At 41.3% G+C, this 13,310-nt stretch overlaps 1 protein-coding gene across 2 annotated transcripts in view; it reads right to left on the bottom strand.

Annotated features, from left to right (window-relative positions):
- Window positions 1–8,990: 8,990 nt before the first annotated feature.
- LOC147431579 (uncharacterized) overlaps window positions 8,991–13,310 on the bottom strand; it is a 105,151-nt gene continuing 100,831 nt past the window's right edge. The window contains exons 3-9 of one of the 2 annotated variants that reach the window (XM_086494130.1): window positions 11,842–11,901; window positions 11,687–11,764; window positions 10,875–11,004; window positions 10,707–10,759; window positions 10,417–10,602; window positions 9,639–9,747; window positions 8,991–9,268 (exon numbers count right to left, since the gene is read on the bottom strand). In XM_086494130.1, coding sequence (XP_086350256.1) covers window positions 9,222–9,268; window positions 9,639–9,747; window positions 10,417–10,602; window positions 10,707–10,759; window positions 10,875–11,004; window positions 11,687–11,764; window positions 11,842–11,901 — 663 coding nt within the window. In that variant the 3' untranslated portion in view covers window positions 8,991–9,221. The remainder of the gene's footprint in view (window positions 9,269–9,638; window positions 9,748–10,416; window positions 10,603–10,706; window positions 10,760–10,874; window positions 11,005–11,686; window positions 11,765–11,841; window positions 11,902–13,310) is intronic. The other variant, XM_086494131.1, reaches the window with a different exon arrangement.

Here is a 13,310-nt window from a genome sequence, read left to right as displayed (position 1 = left end):
AGAGATATTTTTCTCATTCATCAATCCTCTAGCAACTTCTGCAATGTGCTTGTTCTTCCGCTCGGTAACACCATTTTTCTATGGAGTATACCTGCATCAAAACTGCCTGAATTTTGTGCTTTTTCAAAAAACCGTTAAATTCATTGGAGAAGTATTCTCCCCCTCCATCTGACCTTGGGCACTTTACATGTTTCCCAGTCTGTTTTTCAGCCATAATCTTGAAATTTTGAAAGTGCATAAACACCTCACTTTTCTGCTTCATGAAGTAGACCCATACCTTCCTTGTATGGTCATCAATGCTTGTATGGTCATCAATGAAGCTCACATAATATCTACATCCACCCATAGATGCAGTCTTTATCGGACCCCAAACATGTGTATGCACTAAATCTAAGGCATTCCTACTTACATGTTTAACATGAGCAAAATATGCTTTTGCATGCTTTCCAAACTGACAATCTTCATAGAATTTTTGGATTTCGGCAACTTTAAACTTTTTCAAACATGTAACCATCTCTTTAATTTGCATCATTTTCAGCCTCTAAAAATTTACATTATAAATACACTTGTGTCAAATCTCAATATCTGCAACAACTCCTGCACACTGGGAAAACATGGCAGCATTCACTTCGGGCACATTTACATCCAAAATAAACATTCTACCCACTTTCTTTCCTTGCGCAACCAGCCTTCCATTCTTCTTATGCTCTTTGACAAAGAGACCATTGGAGTTAAACGCGACCTGCAAACCCTGCTCAACCATTTATCTCTCGGTGGTGACGGAGTTCGGTGCTTGGCGGTGTCGGATTGGAGGCGGTTTGACACGGATTTGGAAAGTAGATCTCGGAAATCAAGGTAACAGGAGCTTACACTCCACCAGGCAAAAGGGGCGAGAGATCAAGTTTTCTGTGAGCTAAGGACACTCAGAAGCAGGTCGCTCAGGTTTGGTAGCTTCACAACTATTCAGTATTTCGGCCATAACTTGACTAGGAAGCTCCGATTTCAAAACTTTTTTTCATCAAAACGTAGATCTCTTCAAGAAATCGTTTTCTGATTCGGAGTGCAATTGGGTTGAAAAGCCAAAACACAGAGACTATGTTTTTCAAGATAGTTTGGTGTACAACTGCTTGGAGAGTGAAAGGAGATTGAGAGAAAGTGAACTATGTGAGAACACACTGGCTACGTGCGGGCGAGTAAACCCGACATTATCCGGCATCGGCCCGAGTTCGGTCTTCTAGCATCATCTACGGCCTTGAGCATTGATGGCTCGGCTTGGCGCATCGATTTCGACACCGATTTGCTGCTATTCGACTAGCGCGCTTTCGCCTGACGGCGTAAGTTGACGTCGGGCATTTTCTCGACTTCAAGCACAGGCATCCATAGAATTGGCACTTCCGCCCAGTGGCGGAAGACGGCTCCGACGGCCGTCCCCGGCTTTATGACTTCGACGATCATCTCCAGTTTCGTCTTCGACGCCACATACCGACAGATACGGCTCTGACGGACCAAAGCAGATTTCTCCCTTGAGCGCACACAGCTCTTGACAGGTTTTTTCAATCGACGTGTTTACCGATCGATGAGGTAGTAATTGCCAATTCCTCAGTGGTTTTGCTTACAGATTGCGAGCAGCTTGTGTGGAGCACTAGAGAGCATTTTTCGCACAGTTTGGTGCAGTTTCAGGCTATGTATGCTTATGTGGATACAACTTAAGCTAGGTATAGCTCGCAGGTAGCAGATTTACATATTTACAAGTTTACAGGTGTTTTCGGACATGTATACGTCCATAGAGCCACTCGATCAGGAGTGAGCCAATTTGCCAAGCTTTTGGCAGCGATGTAGTTCATTTGTGGATCTGTTTACTGAGACACTGTGTGTCTAGTTTTATGCGATTTGATAAGATTTTTTGAGTTTTTATTCAGTTTTCAGGGAAAACTCTGTCGGGATTTTTTCAGATTGTCGCCATGATTTGCACGTATTCACAGTTTGCTCTATGATGGTGTAGTGGTCGAGTTGACTCCCACTCTGGCAGTTATCAGTAGTTTTTTGGCTTGCAGTTTGTGTTGAGTATTGACTCATTTTGCAAAGGAAATTCTGTTCATTTTTCCCCGTCTTATCGCCATAAAAGTTCGCACTGTTATGACATCTTCTACAGTGGTCGATATATTCCCACTTTGACAATGATCGAGTGCTTACTCTCACTTTGACAGATTTTGACAGGTTTTGTCAATTTGGACACAGTTTGTTGTTCTTGTACCCACTCTCGTAGGAGTGAGGATTGTGATTGTGTATGCTTGTGTGGCTACAGAGATACAGCTTTACAGGTTTCACAGGTTTTTACACATATTTTGCAGGCAGTTTCTCTCGTGGGATGCGTTTTGAGCTAGCTTGTTCTCTACTTGCATATATGGTTATGTGCTTTACGTTCAGTTGAGCAATTTGTCCCAGTTTATGCTTGCAAAGTTTGCAGATTGTGGAGTTGCTTTTAGGCATATGTTAGCGTCATATTTGATGCGATTGATCATGTTTTTGAGCATTGTGTAGTGGTCGAGTTACCTCGCACTTTATTGTCAATTTGGCATGGTTTATGGTTGAGATTGTACTTGAGGCATTGCTCAGTTTACAAGGGAGATTCTGTCAGATTTTCCCAGATTTCTCTCCATACTTTGGCTCTTAGCCATTCATTTATAGTATGCTCGTAGTGGTTACAGGTTTCCTTTGATTTTGCCTCATGTTCTCACATCGACGCATATTCCGAGCGTGAGACCATAGCATGCAGGTTATAGATTTTTACTGGTTGGTTTATACTTGATTAGCATAGTGGTCAAGTGATCTCCCACTTTGTTGCCATTTTGGCTTTCATTTATGGCAGTAGACATGTGTGACATTGAGAGACGGCGGTCTCGTTCTTGTCAATACATGCGTTGTTGGCATTGCAGTCACACATGGCACATTAGATGCCATTGTTTCAGACGTATGAGACAACAGCGGAGATGTATGCGAGATGTAGATATGGCTTTGATAGATGTTAGAGAGGTAGTTCTAGTGGCAGTCTATGCCAGTGACAGTGATGTCACGCTTGCTTCTAATGTACCTCTCGCAGATTTGTCTATGGTTAGCACACTTTCTCCACAGTGGTCACTAGATAGCAATGCAATTTTCCACGTCACACCATGTCGTGAGTGGTTTAGCACATTTTCTAGTGGGAGACTTGGTTGTGTGCACTTGGCCGATGGTTCAACGTTTGACATAGAGGATGCAAGAGATATTTGTTTGTCATTGCCAGTGGTGCGTCATACATGCTACGACATGTGCACTATGTTCCTCAGCTGAGACAGAGCTTGATCTCAGTGAGACAGTTCGTAGCTTTTGGTTGTCAAGTATTGCTTAGAGAGCAATCTTTCCAGATGCATTGCAGTACACTAGTGATTGCCAGAGGAGCTCGCAACGGCCTGGTATATCCTATGCATGTGTCTGAGGTTTGAGACGACGTAGTCTTAGTTTTGTTGCTAGCATGCTTTGAGCAATAGACGAGACGTGTCTTTTTCGCCAGTGATCTCCATCATGCTCAGGAGACAGAGCATTTAGCTGTGCAGGACATGCTAATAAACTTCGTAGAGATGGAGATCGAGCGGCAGTGCTCTAGTGAGACACAGCAGGCGTTGTCAGACTTTGTGCAGGCAGAGGTAGAGCAGGACAGCTCCCTAGAGACACAGACAGAGCTGACAGATATGGAGTTTTTGGACATGCTCATGTTAGAGGCTGATGAGTTGGTGCCAGGATGAACAGTTTTGCCTATGGGTGAGAGGGACGTAGCTTCCCCAGTGTTGGTGTTGACACATCCATATGCGATAGGTAGTCCCGAGGATGCAATGATTGCAGATAGCACAGGGGAGGCGAGTACAACCAGTCTTGCGTAGATTTTGTCAGCATTCGGGCGTCTCATGTTTGACTTGTTACTGTCGAGGCCGACCTAGCAGTTGTGGTAGCATTTGCAGCTTGTCAGTCGTACGTTGGCTGACACTAGCATGACGCTTTGTGGATCTTTGGATACCATACATAGTTGTCTGCGGGATTTACATGCAGGCTCTAGCGTAGGTACGCACACTCGCCTATCACCAGAGCTGATACGACTACGTGTAGATCGACAGAGTGAGCCAATGGGTGTAGGTTGAGAGAGTCTCTAACCTAGTTTCTTGTACATACTAGTAGTTTAGCTAATAGGCCTCACTTATCGTTGCATCGGCTTTAAGTGGGAGATTGTTGGGATAAAGGTGCTCCGCCTTTTGCCCGCCCGGACGTCCAGTGTCTGGCTGCCCGTCCACGTGTGTATATATCCTTATTCTTCATTTTATATGAGAATAAGGACCTCCTCATCTTTAGTCTTGTGAGGTTGCTCCATCCACACCGACTTGTGTTCTTCCCCTTGCCCGCACGCACCGCACCGCGCACGCACGCACGCCCACTCATCACTCATTCATGTTTAATTGTGCTAGGATCCTTTGATGGTTGACCATATTAGAGTCTTTGTACTCATTGTCTTTGCATGGTGAATGATGATAGAAGTGTTAAATCACAATATTTTAGGGTCTTGGATATCTAGTAATAGTTCAATAGCATACTCATTGCATAGTCACCATATTAATGCCCATGTTATTATTCTCCCTATCTATGTGTTTGTTCATAGCATGCTCATTTGGGATTTGTATCACAAAGCCTAGAAGGTCCAGAACATGCACAAAAGAAAAATATTGAGTTTGGGATGTATGCAAATCATCAAGAAGTGGTTTGATGCTTCATACATTACACCGCATATGTTTCCCCCAAATACAGAAACATCTTTTTCTCCAAAGGAGGGAACCACACTCACCCTTACATGCTCAAACATTTATGCTAGAATTTGAAGCAAAGATAGTAAGAGAGTTGTTCAGTTTTTTAACTATATGTGTAGACTATGCAAGAAATACCCTTGGGAACCAAAAAACAAAAAATTGACACTCTAACAGTATTTTGTGTGCAAATTTTAGAGATCTTATTCCATCTACGTGTTTGGAACGTGCCAAAACTCTAGGCTAGAATCTTGAATCATAGAAATCCAAGTCTGAAAGAGAGAGAGATATGCAAGACACTATGTTTCAAAGACCAAAAACAGAAAACGACTTGCTAAATTTTATTTGTCCCTGCATCTTCCCTAACAAAATCAACCATAAGCTTTACGTAAGCTCAAGATTCATACTCAAACTCAAATCTCTCTTGAACATTGCTTAATCTTCTTCACCACGCATCGCGGCCTCTTCACTCAGTTGACAATGCTGCCACAACCACAACTCTAATACCAATTGAAAGGAACAATTATATGCGAGAGAGAGAGAGAGAGAGAGAGAGAGAGAGAGAGAGAGAGAGAGAGAGAGAGACATAGTCCTTATTCTCTAATATCCACAGAGTATAGAATAATGTGTTAGTGATGGGTGCTACTAAGGGAGTAGCCAATGGACTATGTTCCACCTACTCGTCCATAGTGGCCTTTATCCCAACACTTTGTCTGTTTATCAAGCACTTTAACTTAAAATGAAGTCAGTACATAAATCCCTATATAATTCTTTAGAAAGCTATTAGATATTTGTGTGTGTGTGTGTGTGTGTGTGTGTGTTTTTTTTTTTTTTTTTTGGGGGGGGGGGGGGGGGGGGGGGGGTGCGTTGTTGGTTTAATACAAACATGATAAGAGTTACAAGGCTAGAAATTCCTTTTTGGCCTTTACAATATATGCGTTTTTCCATCTCACAAGTCCACAAGCAGTAAGATGATTTTAAATATGCTTGAAGCATATGGTAAGCACGTTGGGCTTTAGAGGTGGTATACATACATGTAAAAGAGGCTTATACCCAACACCCACAGGATGATGATGTGATAGTGCAAGTTGTCAAGTACAAGCACAATGTCTACAGTCTTATGGGTTGCATGGCAATGGGAACATCAAGAGAAGAAGTAGAAATAGAAGACGCAAAATATGGCAAAGTATTGGGATAGAGAAATCGAAGGCATTTAGTACACACAAAACATGTTTCATGTGTTTCCTAAATTAGGTCTCCCCCAATCTAAGAAGAATAAAAAGCCTTTCAAAACATCTTTTTTTTTTTTTTTGAGCAAACTCACAATATATGAGTGGATTGTTTAAGCACAACACAGAATTTACAAAACAACCTCAAGCTCAGGCCGAGCGTTGGGGTGCTAGAGATTACAAAATGGATGCCTACTTCCTCTCATCTAGGCTAATACTTCTCGCAAGTCAACAACATGGCTTGCGTAGCCCTAGACCAGTCTCCCGAATCTTGCTTGCTTCCGAGCATATATATCATCACTCTGCTTTCTTGTGTAATCTCTGAGAAGCTTGCTACATGAAGGTCTTTCTCAAATATACGACAATTCTTTGCCTACCATATATGGTGGAAGAAGTACCTGACAGTTGAGTGCAGATAAGCAGAGTAGAGTTTCCCATCTTCTTGCCACCAAGGAACAGATTAGTCTTTGAAGAACTTGATCTGCCATGTCCTTTGGACCCACTTGCATATTTTCCTTGTCAGGGCTCTGATCGTCTGGCATTCCATGAAAAGGTGGCCAGAGTGCACAATGATACATTTGCTTATTTTTCCCTTTAGTGTTTTCTTAGTGTCCTTTTTCATTAAAAATTTGGACATCATGGACACCTTGTCCACTTCCATAATGAGTCATAAGTAGTTTTAATTTGGTTACCCTTTCGTTTTAGGTGATTTCTTTCTAGTGCCTACCTCTTGTGTTCGAACTCTTAACATTACTTTAATCATTAAAATGCTCATAAAAAATAGCACATTTAATAAGCTCTCCTCTTTCAAGAAGATGTTTTCTATTTCTTTTGTTTGAAGCATTTCCTTTTTCCCAATGCACACTCTGTGCAAAGCGCAATTGAGAAAAGCCCTTTGTATGAGAGAGAGAGAGAGAGAGAGAGAGAGAGAGAGAGCATCTCTTTTTATTCTCCATCTGGTAGCATTTTGTCTAATTATAGCGGCGCATGCAAACAAAGGAAATTAACCTAAGAGAAAGGATCTAGGAAGATTCCTCAACTCGTATCTTTTCTCAAATGGGTATTGCATACTACTCTTAAAGGGCTTTGATGAAGGCACTTTCTATCCTCATGCACTTTGGGATAACACTTTATATCATAGCATTTTCTAGAGACAAATTTTGTTTCTATATAACCAAACACATATCTACTCATCAAGCACTTGTTAGATATGTGTGCCGCTCACAAAAGCGCCTTTAAAAACTCTCGTTTTCCTTGAATCTCTTCATGTTATTATTGTTCTAAGAGGACTCCCCCGTAAGCCCTCTAAATCAACATTTAAGAAAAAGGCACTTTTAAATTTGGAGGTCCCTTAACAAATCTCCACGTGTGCCCATATGCCCACTAACAACAAGTATCCGATCGAGTCCATAAAGAAATTCAGAGTACACATACCCTTTTTGACTTGTTGACCCCCTACAACAAGTAAAGGAGTTTCTCAAATGAAAGGGGTGGTTCAAGGAGCCCCTAAACTTGTTGAGAGAAAATTCAGGTGGAGGGGTCTTTACTTTTGAGCAACACTACGAGGCACGTATTACCTTTTTCAAGGGGCCCCCAAAAGCACCTTTAAAGGATCTATGGGGGAGCCCTCTTAAGATCTATTGCACTCAAGATCCCTAAAACCAAAAAAGCATGTACTTATACCAAAAAAGGGGTCTATGGGAGAGCCCTCTAAAGATCTTTTCTACTCAAGATTCCTCAAACCAAAAAAAATTGTACTTAAAGGGTCTATGGGGACATTTTCAAGACCCACCCTAGCAACCTTAATGGCTTCCTAAGTCAATCATCTGACAATGCCAATGCAAACTGTAAAGCCAATTAAATTCCACCTGCAATAATCATAAAAATGGGAATGTATACGACTTATCACCAACTCTTTATCCATCTAAGACTTCGCGCATAAAGTCTAATCTATGGATGTCACACATCATCATTACTTAACAAATCTAATCCATGGAAACAATTATTGAAGTCACACAACATGAAGATTTGTATGAATTCAAGATGCCAAACATTTTAGTGATAGTTTTTTTAAAAATTTCTAAAATCATATTTCGCAAAACGATCCCAAAATTATCTTTCTTTTTCCAAAATTTTACAAATGTTATAGTTAATCTTACAAACATCCCCAAAGTGTTTTTTTTTTTCGCTGCGCGTCTTCATAGGAAGATTGGTTTCGCTCCGAATTAAATTGTTCAATACTGAAGACACAAATGCCTCTTCCATGATTTAGTCACAAAGATTCTTGCCTAAGACAATTAAAGATGACTCTCTTCTGTTAAAAAGAATAAACCATGCAAAAAAATGGAGCAAACTTCTGCAAAATTGGTACAAGGGCATCTTGGGAACTGTTGAAATTTGAGGCACATTTTTGGAATTTCCCACAATATTCAATAAACTTGTGCAAAATTGGTAAAAGGGCATCTTGGGAACTGTTGAAATTTGAGGGGCATTTTGGAGTTTTCTGCAAAATTCAATGGTATTTTAGTAATTTTCCCCGCCTCCTACACATGTACAATGTCAACGCCAGCCCCTTTCGTACGTGTAGGTTCACAAGAATCATAATCAATGAGAAATGATGCCAACCATTGATTTTCCAAGGCTGAGGTATGAAATCACATTTCATATGCAACCATAAGCCTGTGTTTGCATTGGACATCATACACATACAAAGGCAAGGTGAAAAGTCACAATGACCCACATAAGAGGCTCCAGTGTTCTTGTCCCTCTTAATAGACATGGGAAAGCAAATGTCTACCATCTCTTAGTGGCCTACATGTACATAAAGCACTGCTTAGTTAATGCCTCTTTCACGAAAAAGAAAAACAAAACATTTGCTGTCTCATCTAGGGTTTGCCCAATTGGTTATGAGGGGGAATGTATTTGCCCCAAGACATGGTCGCAACCGGAACGATGTTCCATTGTAAACATTATTTCATTGTAAAAGTCCCTATACAGATATTGTAACTTGCTTACGCTCTCAGTTGTGATTTGTGGGATCTTCACCTTCTAATCAGCAAACGCAGCCAAACATTTAAAAAAGGTTCCGACATTATTAGCTGGCAATGTGACGCTAATCTACCAGCTTTATCCAATGGTCCACAATTGCTCCCAAGAGTTGCATGCTCTATTGCATGTATGATTGTTGGAAAGGACAGTCCATATCTGATGAAGCTGAAATGCATCATATTCAAAAAAAATTAACACAGCAAATTTCTGTCTCTTAAAGCAGCAAGAAACGATAAAATATCCACGGTAAGCGCAAAAAGTTACAGATGAATGCCCTTGACAATCTTCTCCAAGAGCGATATGTACTAATACTACATGTACCAAAAACTACAGTACATTGCTGACGGAAGTACACTCTACAGCTTTCGATCTATGATACAAAAAATTGGGAAGAAAAAATGGCCGACATCTCATGAGTAAGGGGCTCAACACTCAACCCTTATCATGTAATTAAAATAAATAGCCACAATTTGAGAATGAGTAGAAAATTGAGATAGTACAGACTAAGGATAGAATGATCTCCAATCTGTCAGACCTTCTTGGAGCTTTGAGGGGAGGGCAGCTGCCCATGCTGCAAGATCAGGAAGAGGACCTGTTAAGGCCATGTAGTTGTCCGATTCGCCTCCCATTTTTCTGAAAAGAGTCTGTACAAGCACGATGGAAAATAAGCACAGGATTCATATTTCTTGCATGTATACAGACATGCTTCTAAGCATGTGGGCCAAGTTGGAAAAATACTCCAAAAAACTAAACAAAAAAAGGGTGAAACGTCACAATGGCCTACGTAAGAGGTTGAGAAAGAGTGCGCGTCCCACTAATCAATGTCCCTCTTTATACAAATAGGGAAACAAATGTCAATTGTCTCTTACTATGGCCCACATATGCTCAAGATAAAGGAAGAAATAGTTTTGCCATCATTAACTTGCCAAGTGGCAGTAATCGGCAAGCCTTATCCAATGGTCCACCATTGCTCCCAAGAGCCCCATGCTTTACTAAAGCCTTATGTAGGACAAAAACCCTCTTTCTAGGATCTCTCACAAATGTGTTTTGACACCATACTAGGAGGGTAAAAGAAAAAAAAGAAGCATTCTGATCTAGTTACTATAGGAAACTCTCATTCTTTTGACGAAAGGTTTGGTGTCTCCGCCAGCGCTTCGGGGAAATGCAGACGAGAGGAAGCAGACTCTTGCATATTTGGCCTCCAGCTTGTCTGAATTGGGCCTTACTACTCTTCTTACTCCATGTAAGCTCCCACATGTATCTATCTGATCAAAAAATTCATCCCACAGCCCTATGAATTGCTAATCCATTACCTGAGGAAACGCTTTCACCATTGCTCTCAATGTAGCCTCCTTGGCATAGCCACCATCCTCCCACGTCCATGTTCCATCGTCCAACTCTGACATTGAATCGCTTTTTTCAACACATATGCCACCACAATTGATCATGATGCGACCACCCTCCTTCAGCCTTTTCTTCAGTTCAACCCACATTTCTGGCTGTTCACAGACACCCGGTCAACGCAAAGTGCATGCAGCCAGCAAGACATGTAAAGCAAGGCAGCTGTTCAGCTGCTCTCTCTTAGAATCTAAAACTCAATTACCTCTTGCAGCTGAGGAAGAACCTCTCCATTTGCAAATAAATCCACAATAATACCTGAAATGCATGCATGCCAAAGTGTCAACAAATCACAGCAAAACCACTGTTGATTGAAAATGAAACACTTTCTGTCTGCATTTTTTAACTACGATTCTTAGGTCAATCCCATTACCTGCAAACCCGCCCTCTACAGTTGCTGATGGTTCAAGAGCATCATCAAGACGTACCTCGAGCATTCCACCCTGTTCTGTTGGGGTTTCCAGCTCAGACAATCCGAAGTACTCTCTGGCAACTTCAACCAGCTACAAGTCCACCCCAATGATTAGACTGCATTCACCTGTCTACAAAACTAAAACAATGAACCAGTAATACTACATGCATACCCCCAGTCAGCTCAAAAATGAATGTATCATGTGCCTGACAAAGTCTGTTTAAAACAAAGGAGGCAGCTCTCATGGTTACTTTACTGAGGAAGTGAAAGCAGCAAAACCCCATTGGAAGGTTTTCATACTAGACGAGTCAGACACCTCACTCACGATAAGATAGTCCAGGTTGTGACATGGAATATATTTTTTAACTGTACAATATTTAGAAACACAAAGACTGGAAAGCAACCAATACACAAAGAACAGAGCACTTTTATGGCCTTCAAGTAGATTAACAAAGGCAAGAACATGGTGAAAGCGAAATTCTCAATGCCCAAAAAAGAACACCCCAACCAATGACATGGACAGAGAACTGGCCCTTCATGCCATGTATAAGTGCTTGAAATGAAGAGCCTACAAGACTTATTAGCTCAGGAAATGAAGGTCCAAAAGCATAAAACAACCATAAAAACCATACCCTCTACAGTTACCCTATCTGGCATCGTGCATGTGTCTCTAGGCTATGTCTGAGCAGCAGCAATCAAGATAACACAGACCTCTAGTTTAACTTCATAAACAAAAGTTGACTCTACTAGCGGAAGATAAGGAGAATACTCACAGTTTCATCGATTTCCCAGCCCAACAATTTGCATGATGGCCACAAATCTAACATCAGCCGAGCACTCGTTCCTCCTCCCTGAAAAACTTGGTTGTTCTCACTATCAGGCACAATACGAGACAAGTATCAACCACGTTAAAAGTGGAGTCAATTACCAAGCCAAGGATTGCGATTGGTCCTTCCGGAATAATAGGGGGAAGAGTGGCAAATTGATCCTGTAAATATGTAGATTCAGGTACTCGGTAGCTACTAGTACATGAAAGGTAAGGTCCATTACATACATTGTCAAAATATCTATGTAACCTAAAACAACAAATATCACAAGACAAATGACGTAGCATTTCACAAACAATGCCAGAGAGTGCAGTATCACCTGTCAAATGTTATGAACTAGACACTAACGCTAGGAGTCTAATGATGAATCTGAGAAAACCCCTTTAACGAAAGTGCAAGTTGGTGCATGTTGGCAATAGCTTGAGCAGCCCTTCCTTGCAAGAAAGGGGAACATCCTACTTCTCCCAGGCGGTATTCATCATTATTAGTAATGGTTGCTTAAGGTGTTCCCAAAAGGACAGGAAGAATTTGATAATCAACCCATCCCAACCAGGAGATTTCCATCTACCAAGTCCAGCAAACTTGCATGCAGTTTTGCCTCAATGAAAGCTACTTCCAAATTTTGTGCCTGCTATACGGAAATGATTGGAGCAACATGCGATAGAAAAAGATCGCGTGCTTATCTGGCTTCTTGGTCAAGAGGAGGCGGGGCTTCGGACATCTTCCAAAAGTTGAACAACTAAAGCCTTTGAGGACTCCTAAACAGAGGACGTCCACTCTCCCGAGGGAAGTTGGACTCTTTTAATGTCCTGTGATTGACAAGAGTGATGCAAATGCTTGAAGAACTCTTTGGAGGCACAACCTTTATCAATAAAGGGGTATTGCTGGGCACGAATCTGCCATTTAGCCAATTTTCTCTCATCATCATGTCGTATAATAGTGCGAGCTGAAAGTAATGCATTAAGTTCAGCCTTCGAAAGTGAGAAAGAATTAGCCATATGCATTAATCGTTGACATGCTTAAAATATGCATTATTAACATGCAAAGGCCGTTTCCCGGGCAAAGAAGCAACATCGAGCGAGGGGCCAAAACGTAAAGTCAGACATATGGGAGCATGATCCAAAAGACATAAAGTATAATCAACCTTCAAATCACACACAAAGGCATCACATTGCTACCTATGAAAGAGATACCAGCAGTCAAGGCGAGCTCAGTAAGAGGATTGAATATTGTGTTGGAAAGTGAATCCTAAATCGCCTTCATGTAACAACGGCCATAAGTCCAATGCATTACATGAACCCATCATATGATCCCATGCCTGACATTCGACACACAACAAATGTGATTGGCCAATAGTATTGTCTGCATAATTTGGCGCATTGTTAAAATTTCCACAAAGAAAAGCATCAGAATGCCAGCAAGATATCACTCCATAATCTTGCGCGATCAAGAGGCTGTGAAAGCATATACCCCTCCAAACCAAAGGCTTCCCCATTAAAAATACATTGAACCACCATCCATTAGGTCATTAAAAACAAGAATTGGCTATAATTCATGCTAAACAAGCATC

Source organism: Adiantum capillus-veneris, chromosome 21 (assembly GCF_014529385.1).
Source record: "Adiantum capillus-veneris isolate H3 chromosome 21, ASM1452938v2, whole genome shotgun sequence".
NCBI lineage: Eukaryota > Viridiplantae > Streptophyta > Polypodiopsida > Polypodiales > Pteridaceae > Adiantum > Adiantum capillus-veneris.
The sequence above is the reverse complement of the archived record's forward strand: the minus strand, read 5'-3'. Positions and strand labels throughout refer to the sequence as shown.